Source organism: Marmota flaviventris, chromosome 16 (assembly GCF_047511675.1).
Source record: "Marmota flaviventris isolate mMarFla1 chromosome 16, mMarFla1.hap1, whole genome shotgun sequence".
NCBI classification, from domain to species: domain Eukaryota; kingdom Metazoa; phylum Chordata; class Mammalia; order Rodentia; family Sciuridae; genus Marmota; species Marmota flaviventris.
Genome location: NC_092513.1, coordinates 57,345,266 through 57,360,450, shown reverse-complemented (window position 1 = coordinate 57,360,450; position 15,185 = coordinate 57,345,266). Strand labels below are relative to the sequence as shown.

Genomic DNA, 15,185 nt, shown 5'->3' with positions numbered 1-15,185 from the left:
ATTTAAAAACAGAACTTACTTAACTTTTTAATTAATGCTATGTGAAGAATTAACTAACTCCATAAAACTTCATGAAATTTCCTCCTCTCAGACACATCAATACAAGGACTCTTCATGTCCACCATACAAGTGCACTGTAGGAACCCAACACGTTATTTATCTTCCTACCAAAGAGTCACCATACAGAAATAGCCCTTGTAATCTCTATCTAACGAGAGTGTCCTTTAGGTTCCAATTTCTATAACACATTACATTCCCTCTTCATTAATCCTACTTTTGTTTAAGTTGCAGGATAGGTTTATATAATTAGGACTCTGCATTCAAAGAACTCAAAAACTGCATGAAACCCACAAACCATTTCTGCTCATGTTACATATGGGTTCCCAGTCACTGGCCAGCTGCCCTCTATCAGATATCCATTAATAAAATATAGCTTTCCATGGGCTGTAGCTCAGCAGTAAAGCATATGCCTAGCATGTGTGAGGCTCTGGATTTGATCCACGGCACCACATAAAAATAAATAGAATAAAGGTACTGCTGTGTTTTCCTAAATCATTGTCTGAGAAGAAAGACAAGCAATCTTACCCTAAATTGTGAAAAAAAATTCTTAAAATAAACCCACAACTTTTTCCTATCTACAATGGAATCTATATTATTACTAAGACCCCACAGGTTAAAAGCACATTAGCCATGAACACAAAACAAAGGAACCACAAAAAGAGGGTCTGACCCATTAGCAGACATCATTGAAGTAGACAGTTTCTGCGTCCTTAGGAACCATTCTAGTATGAATTGGAGGGTACTCAGAGCGAGGTGTACATTGAAAATAGGAAGAAGAGATGGAAGAAAGCTGAAAGATATCAACCCACAAGTTCACAAGATGTTAACCTGCTGTTCTCTAGACTGAAGGAACATTTTATTCACATACAAAGTTGATGATATATTTAGGGAAGCAGAGGAGCCACCCAATGAACCCTAACATTAGCAGACAGAAAGACCAAGATGACTAATTGCAGATTTCCTTAATACTCACCAGCACACTTTGTTCTTGTCCGAAGAGCCGGCCCAGGAGATCCAGTGCCACCCTCCCCGGGCCTGGTGAGTAGGACACTAATCTCATATTCTGTATCTGGATCAAGGTGCCCAATTTTATAACTTGTGGAATCCACTGGCTGCCGATCATTCCAGCTCCCACTGGCTGTGCAATACTCCACCTCACGGGCCACAATGGGCCCATCCCCATTGATAGAGTTGGCATTGAGCTGTATCCACAGGTAGGTTGCTCCCACAGAGGCCAGCTGGGGTGGGGCAATAGGAACAGGAGGTTCTGGAAGGTAAACCAGAGAACCATCTTTCAGATGCTTCTGTCTTTTGTATTTAAAGACAACATCATGCCGCAATGATTAAAATACACAAGACATTAACATTTCAGGAATGAACTGATGAGAAGAGTTTTGTTCAGGTTAATGAGAAAAAGCACATTAACAAATGTTTCCATAAGGCTCCCAGTTGCAAAAAAAAAAAAAAAAAAAAAAAACCATCTATAAAACCTAACTTGAACTGGGTGTGGGGGCTCATATTTGTCGAAGCTACTTGGCAGGCTGAGGTGGAAGAATCACTTGAGCCCAGGAGTTCAAGACCAGCCTGGGCAAAATAGGGATACCCTGTCTAAAAATGAAACAAAACAAACCTAACTTGTTCAAGTAGATATGCCCCTAATCGTTCTAAACACACAACTCATTTTGCTCAAACAGCTATACATACATCAGAGTGAATGGTAAAAACTCTCTGAACTTCCTTATTGAGAATCATTTTTAAATCACCCAAAGTACTAGAGTTCTCTACATCATTAAATTGAGTCTTCCTACATTAATATACCCAAGATAGCATCATTTTAAAAACAAAATGAAAGTATAGTTTATTTCATCATAAACATATCTCTAGGATGACTCATTCCCCCCCCCCACCAAAAAAAATCACAGTGGACTCATTTAGCTATCAGAGAATTGAGCATTCTGGATAATAAAATCCACTGCTGCTACTATCAGGGAATTTCTAGTAATGAGTCTTATTAAAGCAATGAATAGAAAGGAAATCTCTGAATCAAAGAACAAGCTATACCTAGCTTGATAAAAGTTTAAGAAGTCAATAGCAGATGCTCTATACAACCTGAGAAAGTCTATTCTGTTGTTTATAACCAGAGACTGCTGTGTTTTCCTACATCATTGTCTGAGAAGAAAGATGAGCAATCTTACCCTAAATAATTTCCCCAGCTTATTAGGCAGATGCTAGGTGAATGGACCTCAGGACTCAAATGAAGATATTCTGTAAGTGAATGTCACTGTGAGTAGTGACATATGTGATGAGCAAGATCATTATACAAAATAATACATTTTTACTTCTATGAGTTGTCATCTCAGAAAAACATGAGATCTAGTGATTGTTCTCAAGATCGTTCCCACAGGTGATCTGTGCTTTTTTGGTGTGTGTTTGAACTTAAGTCCTCATTTTGGTCATATAATGTGTGTGAAATAAAACATGTTCCAGGCTGTTACTGGCACACGCTGTTGCTTGCTGCAATTTCTCCTGCCCTCTCACACAGCAAACATCACTAATGGATCATAGTCTTGTTTCCTGATGAACAAGATCTCAGGGCAACAAGTACCTCTGAGGCTTGCACTAAGAACTCTGTTCCTTTTATTGTGGTGGGGAGTCCTTGTTCTTGTGTATATTATGAAATATTTTTATGGTTTATTTGTGTGGCTGTCACCAAATCAAATAAATATAAAGTAGCTTACTAGAATGACTAAAAAAGAGAAAGACCACATCAAATTTTCAGTGAATTTTCTTTATAATTATGATGTCAGTGTACTAAAACATTGTTCCTATAGCTTATACACTGAAAGTTTGAGCTTCAAACAGTTCTAACTTAATTTTAAAAAATTAACGTTAATTTATATCATTAGGCCATTCCTTGAACCAAAACATAAAATGGGCCTTTCATAATACATCCTAAGGCATTCATACAGCCAAGCAGAAAGAGCTAATTATATTCAAGGACTGTTGTACTGCCAGTCAAAATACAACCCAGGGATAAGGTCACAAAGAGATGTAGGTAGTACCACTCATTTAGGATATTGTTACTAGTATCCTAAAATTGACACGGCTTTAATGCGTTTTTGTCCAGAGAAAAGTAACTCACACGCTAAGTCAAATGAAACACTCTACTAGAACTGGAAACAACTAGGACAGACATTCAAAAGGACTTTTGGTTTCTGGAAGAATCAACATAAGAATTAGTCAACAACCATTTAAATTATGAACAAAGTTTCATAGAAAAGGAAAAAAATGAAGGAAGAGAATGAGGGAGGAAGAATAGATTTCAGTCTATAGGCATTAATATGAAACAATTTAAAATATCTCCTCCTCCCTTCTCCTTCTCCCTCTTCCTCCTCCCTTCCTCCTCCTCCTCCACCTTCTTAGGCTTCTTCTTCTTCTCCCCCAAGGTAAGGTCTCACTATGTATCCCAGGCTGGGATCAAACTCGTGATCCTACAGCTTCAGCCTCCTAAGTACCAAAGACTGCAGGCATGCATCACTTCCCCTGGCTAAATGTTTAATTCAAGAGAAAGGACACCAAACAATTAATTCTAAATCAAACCAGTAATGAGAGAATGTACTCACATAAGCACACACATACATATACCTAATTGATATAAATGAATGTCTGATGCATATGTCAATACCATATTTAATTATGTGAGATCTATAAATCATATATATACAGATCATATAATTAAACTTTATATTGATATGTGCATTTATGCATGCATTATGGAGATTATATGAAATATTTTTATGTATTTGATTACCAAAAGCAGCGGTAGACATGAATAAATACTAGAGTTATAGTAAAAGAGTCTGGGCTTTATTTGGGTGGCTGTCACCAACTCAGACTGTGATCTTAAGAAAATGATAAACTCTTGAGACTGTAGTTCTTCCCATGTGTAGAACATTAGCATTCCAAATTCTATATAACATACAAAAAGTGTTATAAGTAAGTGCCCTAACAATGCTATTGTGTATTTTAAAGTAACTGTCTCACAAGGAAAATAACTTCATTAAACTAACAGAAAATGGTATATAATTTCATTTTTATTATGAAGTATATACAGAAGTTGGCAATAAAATTATAAATGGGAGAAAAGACAAATTCAGATTTGAGTGCCACCTGAATCCCAACCTATCATCACTGGCATAGGAAGCATGCAGAGATGGGAGTTGGTGCCAGTACATTTTTATCAATGAGCTGCGATACTACCATAGGAAAGCATGGAGCACAAATGTGTACATTCCTTATGTCTAGGTTTGTTCTAGCAGTCTAAAAATTTCTGATTTATTTTTACCTCCCAACAAATTAACTTTTCCACAGAGGCAATTTTTAAAGAGGCTACCATATTTGCCATTGGTGCATCAACCACACAGCATGGACCACAGTGAAATGTGAGAGAAACTATTAATCAAAAAGTGAAACTAATAACAAAGAATTGAACCAAGATCAAAGTTAAATAACAACAGTGATGATGGGAAGACTTAGGCCATTCTACAACATTTGTCAATAAAATTTACCCACTTTATATACTGTGACCTCTCACCAGAGAATCTTCAGAAGGTTAGGGTGTGTACAGCAATGATGAATTTTATAAATTTATAAATTTTATAAATATTTTATAAAAAAATTATAAATTTTATAAATATTAAACCTAAATCCAAAAGTTTTCCCAGGAAGGCTAGTTAAAGTTTCACTACAAATCAAAACACTTAGAATCTGGTGTGGCAACATATATGATTCAGGTAGATTTATGAGGTCGTGAGGGGTACCGGGGATTGAACTCAGGGGTATTCAACCATTGAGCCACATCCCTAGCCCTATTTTGTATTTTATTAGAGACAGGTTCTCACTGAGAGAGTTGCTTAGCACCTTGCCATTGCTGAGGCTGGCTATAAATTCACAATCTTCCTACCTCAGCCTTCTGAGTCACTGGGATTATAGGTGTGCACCACCATGCGATGCTTCAGGTAGATGTTTTGGCATGTGCTTCCTTCTGCTGAATATCCTTCATTGCTGGTAATTCTCAAGGGACAGGCTCTGATAAGGCCAGTGCTGTCTTCTAAGCCATGCATGATGACTACACACAACACTGATCTCCCAACGAAACTCATATACAAACTACCTGCAGGCTTTATAATAGAAATTATACACCGAGAGATTCTGTTTCTGGGTGTGGCAGGAGGAGACCCAAGAGGAGAGGTGGGCAGGCATTATACCTTTTTGAATGTGGAAAGGGAGTTCTGGTATGCATTCCCAGATGACAACAACTGGTCTATTGGTTCAGACAGTAAGAACACCTCTGAACTTCTCCTCCCCATCACAGCCCTACATGTGCCAGCTTTGTGCACTGTTCTAAGTGCTGCAATATACTTTTAGAAGTTCATCCTCCTATCCTATAAGATAGGTGACATTATAATAGCTATCTTATATACAAGGAAACAGATACTCAGAGAGGGCAAGCCCTTGACCTGTACACACATAGCTAGTTCTGTCTTAAAAGGGGAATTTGCTGATCAAAGAAATGGCTTCTCCTTAGAAGATCAATTTTATATTTCATATTTAAGAAATGCAAAACAAAAGTTTAAAATAAAGGCCCAGGGCTGGAAGCATACCTCAGTGAGCATAGCTTAGTATGCATAAAGTCCTAGGTCACATTCCCAGCACCGAACAAATAAAATTAAATAAGGTGTCATCTTGTTCTCCTAGAAAAACCAGCACTGGCCTGCCACAGTTTCCTAAAAAATGCCACATGGCACATCTACAAGTCCAATTATTATCTGGGGCCCAAAATTGCCTTTACAGCTTAATACTATAAACTCCTCAGACCACAAAAAAGCACTAAATAAGCTAAAGAAAACTTATTTCCCCTCTCTTTTTTCTCCCCTCATTCCCAACCCTCTTGAATATAATGAATCAATTTTCGTGGCACACAAAATATAGTAATAGAGTCTAACTGGAACGTTATGAATGTTAACGCAGCATTATCAATATGGCTCATGTGATATGATGGAGCATTTTTATACTGACACTGTTTCATTTTATTAACCACTCTGCTATTATAAACACCCTGGCTGGTGAATATTTGCATTTTATGTGATTTTATATCAGTAAAAAAATTTTAATTCCTTAAAAAAATTATAGGTTGTAATCTGTATGTACAGAGTTGGCAAAAGACTTTGCCAAGAGCACATTCAATGCTTTGTATGTAACAAAATGAACATAAATAATATGCATTTTTCAAAAATATTGCTCATGTACAAAATTTGTACTTAAAATGCAATCTGTCAATATAACCTGTCACCAAACTACTGTTCAAAAATAGGACAAGTTTGGTTTAAGCAAATAATGAAAAAAAGTCCATCTAACGTATCTATTTCAATAGACTTAAATGCAGGATATAAAAACACATTAAATACCTTTAACTACCAGTTCTGCATAGTTTGATATCCCAACACCTCCTTCAGTGCGAATCATGCAGCGGTACTTTCCAGCATCTCGTTTGGTGGTATTCACAACATTAAATGAAGCTATGAATCTTCTGGAACTAGTCACCTTTGTTTCCTTCAGCGGAGCATCTCGTACATCAATGCCCTATAATAGCAGAAGTAGAGAGGGGAGAAAAAGAAGCAATGTCAGCTGTCACATCAAAACAGTAAGACCTGATAGAATATGATCGATGTCATTTTCATGCAGATCTTGGTTCACTGGTTTATAATCCATGGGCAGTTTTTCAAGGGGAACAGCTGCCCAGAAAACTGAAATTCTGGATTGATCAACACTTTGAAGATTGAGGGATACAAAATAAAATGTGCATAAATGTCATGATTTTACCTACCGCAAGCTATAAATTATGTTAAATTAACCCAACAGGGAGAGGGAGAAAAGTACATAGAAAAATTCTTAACTTTGCTCCTTAGGAATATTTCAACTCTTTTTTAAAATTGATTTTATTTAAATATATGTCAGCAGAATGCATTACAATTCTTATTACACATATAGAGCACAATTTTTCATATCTCTAGAAATTAGAGAAATGCAAATCAAAACTACTCTAAAATATCATCTCACTTCAGCCAAAATGGCAGCTATTATGAAGACAAACAACAATAAGTGTTGGCGAGGATGTGGGGGAAAAGGCATACTCATACATTGCTTGTGGGACTGCAAATTGGTACAGCCAATATGAAAAGCAGAATTTCAACTCTTTCTGACATTTTATATGATATTTTTAGACTTGGTTAGGAAACAAAAACTAACTTGCTAACTACCATATCATGATCTCATTTTATGTATCAACAAAAATAATGTTTCAAGAATGATATTAAAGTGTAGATTAGGTATATTCCCAATGAACATGCCTAGAGGACTAATCCAGACTTTATGATGTTGTTTCTAGATATTGAAAAAAACAAAGAGAAGTAGATGCCTAATAAATATTACTTTCATACTTAAATATAACAATATCCCATATCTCAGGACCATATAAAGCAGGTTCCATTGCTGGTGCAATTTAGTCTTTTATTATGCCTATACATTTAACCTTTCAGTAGGCTCACTTGTAAATTCACTCTATGCTTCCAAATAGTTTAAAGTCCCAAAACAAGGGTAGAGATTTCAGTTCTATAATTTTTATTTTTTGTAATCATGGGGGGAGCTATCTTTTACATGTTATTTGTAAGTATTAGTAGAAAAGGATAGTCTAAGATTTTAAGACTAATGCACGATGTCAAAAACTATGTCCATTTTTCACCCACCAAGCATTCTTTGTGTGCCAAACTGTACAATCATTGTGGCAAGACACTAGGCCCACAATGGTAAACAAAAAACAAGGGGTTGTTATGTTTATGGGGTTTCAGTTTATTGGGGAGTGTAAGTTTGAAATGAATACTTAAGCACTAATGATGGCCAGGGTGATAAAGGGAAAGAACAAATAGCTGCCAGAAATCACAATGTGGACCAGCTGTAGATATTGTGGACACAGGAGGCCAGTACAAGGAAATGACATATGAACTGAGATCTGAAGGGTAAGCAGAAGTTAACCAAGCAAAGAAGGAGAATGGAAAGAAATAGTATTCTAGTCATAATAAATAGCATAGGAAGCCCAAGATGGTTAGAAAAAGCTGCTTAAAATTAAGGCAGCAATGGGGCTAGGATTATGACTAAGTAGTAGAGTGCTCACCTAGCACGTGGGAGGCCCTGGGTTCAATCCTCAGCACCATATAAAAATAAATAAATAAAATAAAGATATTGTGTTCAATTACAACAAAAAAATAAATATTTTTAAAAAATTAAGGCAGCAAGTGGAACCAAGGGAGGTAGACAAGGCCCTATTCATTTAGGGACTTGCAGACTATATTAAAATGCATTCTTTTGGTTTGTTTTTTTAATTTACAGCCATAAAAATGCAAGTCTACAAAAGAATCCAGCTCACTTGTATTATTCAGTGATTTATATTATGTAAAGTCCTTTAAAAGCTTTTAACAGTGATATTTTCATTGGCAATATGTCTTAATGGACATGAGTTTGTGAGTTAGCCTGACCAGGGTGCCAAATCAAACTTGATCACTTAAAGTGATTTACTCTCACAGGACCCCATCTTCCTTATCTGAAAGCAACTCATTTTGAAGTGTGTTGTGGGAAATAAAACCTATATGAAGAACAGTGGCATGATAATGGATACCACAAATCCCCACCTGAATTTTGGAACAAATGAGCAACAAATTTAAAGAGAAATCCAGGCTGGCTATTAAAATTCCACCTTTCTTACTGATAAAACTGCAGCTGCAACATCTGGTATAGGTCTGAATAATGTGCTTGCTAATACTAAAGGACAGAATTAAACAGACTCACCCACCCAGTCACAGGCAGCATTAGAAAACCACAAGGCCTTCCATATGTTGGGTGCTGCTGTATAACTCACAGGATGAAGAAATGGGGTTCCCATAGGCACTTAGATCCCCAAAGAAGGGACTGAGCTAAGCATACCCTGTGCTTCTTCTCAGGCAGCTCCTGCTTGGGAAGTGAGAAGGTAGTCAGGAGTGCTGCACTAGTAGAGCTCCTGCCCATACAAGGAAACATCAAGAGTGGAGAAAAAGGGTTCCACCAACATTATCTTTAGTATCAGCTATAAAAACAGCCTTGTTTGTGGATTAAAATGTCATCAATTAGAATATAAAATTGGATATATAACTTATGTATACGTGTATTTTATTAAATGAACTAAATTTGATCTGACAAAGAACACTAAGAAGTTAAAAACTTAATATTACTAATACAGAGAAATGGTTCCTCTTTGTACTTCATACATTCAGTCTCTACTATCCCTCCAAATAAATAATCAAATCTATCACCAGAGTAACATGAGACTGACTAATCTACTTTTTTTTTCAAACAGAATAAAATATTTACCTCTGGTTTTTAAGGAAAATAATTAAGCCCTAAAGAAAGGCATATTTTTAACAACTAAATACTTTCTGAAAAGAATAAAAAGGAAAGGGACTATATAGTCATTTATTTGCTTACTTTTGGCATGAACCCTACTGGCTTATACTTTTATAGTAATCCTATATATTTTTTACTAAAAGAAGCGCATCTCAAAAGGATGTTTATTCAAATTTTTGTTTCCTTATTAGCAGTGCTGGGGACTGATTCCAGGTCCTATGCCTGCTAGGTAAATGCTCTATTACCTATGCTCTAGGTAAATGTACTTAATGATCTAAGGACTACTCAAGGCAGTACTGAGAGAACACAGGGTAAGAAAACCTCTCTTTTACATATGTTGCAGGAGCATCACTCAGGATTACTATGTCTTCAAGTCACAGCCTTACCCTGTAAAATAAATAGCCTCAGACTGGCAACTCTACACAACTCTAACACATGGCATGGTTTCTCATGAGAAGCCTTTTAAAAACAAGTCTCATGTGCTTAACCACATAGATAATTATATTCAGCTTCTTTAGGAAAAATAATAAATAGGGAGGGAACCCATGTACTAACTAGCATAATTTTAGCTAGGGATACACACAGGAATACCAAATAGCATGTCTTGCTCAAATCTGCAGGTCATTTTATCTTACATAATTCATGCATGCACGGATCCAAGCATTCATTCAACCGAAGACCGGTGAACATCTTTATGAGGCACACACTCCATCATCTAAGGGAGCAGAAAGTCAATGGAATAATCCTTTGTATAATGAATTTACAGTATTGTTAGTGAAATGAACGTGTGAGGTAATATTAATGATGCAGAGCAAAGAACACCTCCCATGGCACACTTAGGGCCTAACCCAGCAATCTTTGAGTGCAGTGCAGGCTTCCAGGAAGCGGAGCCAGAGCCCAGCCTTGAGGATGCAAAGCAGAGTCCTAGGCAGAGAAAGAGAAGAAATGGAGCCAGCAGAGAGGGGGGCTCTGCAACAGAGGAGCCTAGGGAATACAAGGAACTGGAGGAGAAACATAAAGGCTACAATGAAGCAAAATAGAGACCACACTCTCACAGCAAAGGAAACAAATCAATAATGTGAAGAGAGAGCCTAAAAAATGGGAGAAAATCTTTGCTATCTGCACCTCAGACACAGCAATTATCTCCAGGATATATAAAGAACTCAAAAAACTTAACAATAACAACAATTAAAAAATCCAATCAATAAACAGGCAAAGGAACTGAAAAGACAGTTCATAGGAGAAATGCAATCAGTCAACAGGTAGATGAAAAAATGCTCAACATCACTAGCAATTAGAAAAACGTAAGTCAAAACTACATTAAGATTTCATCTCACTCCAATCAGAATGGCAATTATCAAGAATACAAGTAACAATAAATGTTAGCAAGGATGCAGGGGGAAAGGTATACTCATATGCTGCTGGTGGGACTGCCAATTGGTGCAACAACTCTGGTATGCAATATGGCGATTCCTCAAAAAAACTAGGAATAAAACCACCTTTTGACCCAGTTATGCCACTCCTCTGTATATATCCAAAGGACATAAAATCAGCACACTATGTGATGCGGCCACATCAATGTTTATAGCTGCTCAATTCACAATAGCTAAGCTATGGAACCAACCTGGGTGCCCTTCAACAGATGAATAGATAAAGAAAATGTAGTATATATACATAATGGAAAATACTCAGCCATAAAAAAGAATGAAATTTTCTGGCAAATGGATGGAACTGGAGGCTACCATGCTAAGTGAAAAAAAACCTATCTTCCAAACCAAAGGCCTCTCTGTGAATGCTGACTCACAATATTTGGGGGTGGGGGCAGTTTATCTGATTGGACAGGGTGGAGTGGTGGGAAGTGATGGAGAAAGGGAATGGGAAAGACTGTAGAATGAATCAGACTTTTCTATATTCAGCCACTGTAACTTCATCCATATCATAGACAACTACAAAAATGGGAAGTCATATTCCATGTATGTATGATATGTCAAAATACATTCTATTCTCATGTAACTAAAAAGAATAGAGCAAAAAATAAAAGTGTTTGCAATTAAGCCAGGTATGGTGGCCTATCTACAGTCCTAGCTACTCGGGTAGCTCAGATAGGAGGGTGGCTTCAGCCCAGAAGTTTGAGGCCAACTTGGGCAACAGAGGAAGATCCTGTCTCCAAAAGATTATTGGTAGGTAAAAAGTGCTGGTGAGCTGAAAAGTTTGGAATGAGAGCAAAATGAGAGTCACAAGTAAACTTGCTTTGTCCAAGAGGAATACAAGAAAGAAGAAAGACTTTATTCAGCCAGGTGAGGTGGAAAAAACCTAGAATCTAAACAGCAGAACATAATAATCTATGAGATACAAGTACACTTATGTACACCTGCACATAGTATATTACTAAGGACCAAAGGAAAAAAAAAGAGGAATGACCTTTAGATTCAAATGTTTACTATAGAAACTTTTTTTACTAACCAGAGTAAAGTTATATTTTTAAAACCATATAATCTCAGTACTAATTAGAGGTAAATATCATCATTTTTGTATACCACAGACTACTTTTTCTATTAGAGATTATATGAATGTTAATAAAGGTTAAAATGATGGTTCAAAATATAAATAATACTTTCTATCTTTGTTTATGATATCTGTGGAATTTTTCATATTATTAAATATTATTAGTACCCTGATGCATAAAAATTGTTATATATATATATATATATATATATATATATATATATATATATATATATATATAATGAAACCTATCTTTAAATGAGATCAACTATGTTTTGACAAATATTTCTATTTATTTTTGTGATATCACAGTGTTTCCAGAACAAAATAATCTTCTTACTAGATAGCATTTTAAAATTAAAATAAATATCATACTTATTATTTTCAAAAATGATGAATCCACTATCACATTCTAAGATGCAGACTATGTTGACCTCTTTCTATGGGACAAGGATATTCCCTGAAATCCATATGTTCAATAGCCATAAGAGGATATTTCTCAGAATATACAAACCAATCTAAGTAAGATTAAAGTGTGCTGGAGATAATTTAAGAGAAGAGCTTATACCATGACTAAAATGTATATTTAAAATTAGGGATGCATGGCAATATTTGAATATCTAGAATATTCATCACCCAGAAGGAGGCATACCATTGAAATGTGGGGTGTACTTCCACACAAGCTGAAAGCTCACTTTGGAAACATGAGCTATAACACCTGTCTGAGGATGGGCAAGCATTGAGGTGCCGCACAAGGTAAATGAAATGAGCAGAGAACAAACCAACAAGGATGGAAAGGACAGGACAGACTGATCCAAAATGAGACTTGCACAGCAGGAAAGATGAAGGAAATAACCAGTGAAAGAAAAGGAGAAGAATTGGGTGGGCAAAGCAATAGGTGAGAGAATAGAGAAAGCAGAAAAATACCCAAACCCCAAATCTAAAGGTGTTCATTCACATGGGAAAATGAACTGCTCCTTGGATGACATCATTTCTTCTTTTGCTATGAAATCTTGACAGGTATACATTAATAAAAGCAACCTTGCTTCCTCATGCTGAAAAGTTGGTCCAATCCGCAATAACTGTTAGGTTATTCGCTCCCTATGGAATATCATGCTTCAGGAGTCATCCACACCTGGGTTCAAAGGAGTAGAAATGAGGAATTGTCCTCAAAGTTCAGGAGAGGATATGGAAGGAGGGGGAGACACCCACCGTGTCTATCACTTTGTTAGATCTGAAGTGATGCAGAGAAAATGTTCCCCCAAAGCATGTCCCCTTGGCATGTTGGGTATTTTAGGCTGAAAGCAACTGAGAAAAGTGCAGAAGCAGGGTAGTCTCTCTGACCTTCTACCACTGCCCATACCTCCTGAAGCAAGCTACAGAAACTGAAATTACCCTGGTCCACTTCCCCTGAATAGGCCTCAACACCTAGGAAGGTCTCTCTCAGGCCTCCCTCTCTCCTCCTCTGACAGGAATCATGTCCCATACCAGAGAGAAGCAATGGCCACACAGAGAAGTCAAGAATAATCTGAAAACTGGCTATGTCCCCCAGTTTGTAGCTGTTAAACCATCCACCTTTTGTCCTCCAATCATATTTCTGGAGGAACGTTCATAAAATCATGATCTTCTCTGGGTCCTTGAGTATTCATTTTCTGAAGGTTTTTGTGTCACATAAAATATATATACTTTTTAGTTCTTTGTTTAATCTTACTAATCTGTATTTGAACCTTATGATAGGTTAAGGAAAAGATTGTACTTTTTTCCCCTATGGTGCCAAACCCTATTTCTTGGGCCCTTAGTATATAAGGAAGATACATCATTTAAAGTCACTGATAGAGTCTAGCACAGTGGCATACACCTGTAATCCCAGTAGCTTGAGAGGCTGAAGCAGGAGGATCATGAGTTCAAAGCCAGCCTTAGTAAAAGTGAGGTGCTAAGCAACTCAGTGAGACCCTGTCTCTAAATAAAGTACAGAAAAGAGCTAGGGCAATAGATCAGTGGTTAAGGGCCACGAGTTCAATCTCTGGTACAAAAATAAATAAATAAGTAAAAAACTAAATAAATAAAAATAAAGTCAATGGTAAAAACATCAGCCAGAACTGCCTAGACTAGCTCCCATGACACAGTGAGTGCAAAGTGAGATAATGACAGTGAATGTAAGGTGAACTTGACACCTTCAACAACCAGAGTCCATGGCTAACATGAACACAGTGCTAAAGTAAGCACCGATGCTATTTCCCCATCCCTGACATTGCCCAACATTATCCCCTCTGATAAAGTTGTGGATGTTCTGGTCAAGTGAGCACATGTATGAAAAAGGAAAAAGAAAAAAAATGATAGAGAAAAATATCTGTGAAGTCAAACAGTGAATTTAAACTATCAAGATAAACATCAACCAAAACAAATGTAGACCTCATACTTGCTTGTAAACACCACTTAATAAATAGCTACCTAGGGGCTGGGATTGTGGCTCAGTGGTAGAGTGCTCACCTAGCATGCATGAGGCACTGGGTTCAACCCTCAGAACCACATATATATAAAATAAAGATATCGTGTCTGCCTAAAACTAAAAAATAAATATTAGAATGAATAAATAAATAAATAAATAGCTACCTAGGGACCTGACTTAGGGATGTCTGTATCATTGAAATGTAGGTAAAGATTGTGGAGTGGAAATTTTTAAAAATCTAATTCAATTTACAGTTGTATTAATAGAAATGAAGGGTCTGGGGAGGAAATCCCTCTTCTCCTATTCTGGAAGGAAGCCCAGCAGAGGACATTCCATCCAAGACATCCTGATTTCTGCATAGAAAGTAAGAAGTGGCTTCCTTCAGAGAAATGTGAGCAGGACACAGAAGAATTCATCTGGTCCACAGCTAGGGTCCAGAAAAGGAGATAAGAGTATGAAAACAGCATCCTTCAGAAGAGAGGAGGCAGCTCCTCACCTCGCTAGTGCTGAAGGAACAGGTATGTAAATTAGATCCTGGACTCAAATGCCATGGCCATGGGACAGGCCATTAGCATTTATCTGAAACCACTGGGCACAATAGGGTTCAAAAATCACATTTTAACAATATTTAGAAAGGTATATACTGCTTATTGAGTGACACTCCCAGGAAAATCTGGGA

General features: G+C 36.9%; 1 protein-coding gene across 4 annotated transcripts in view; it reads right to left on the bottom strand.

Moving 5' to 3' along the window:
* Positions 1 to 15,185, bottom strand: part of Ptprm (protein tyrosine phosphatase receptor type M) — an 828,844-nt gene that overhangs the window by 462,688 nt on the left and 350,971 nt on the right. For all 4 annotated transcript variants that reach the window (XM_071602455.1, XM_071602456.1, XM_071602457.1 and 1 more), the window contains exons 6-7: positions 6,528 to 6,702; positions 1,034 to 1,327 (exon numbers count right to left, since the gene is read on the bottom strand). In XM_071602455.1, coding sequence (XP_071458556.1) covers positions 1,034 to 1,327; positions 6,528 to 6,702 — 469 coding nt within the window. The remainder of the gene's footprint in view (positions 1 to 1,033; positions 1,328 to 6,527; positions 6,703 to 15,185) is intronic.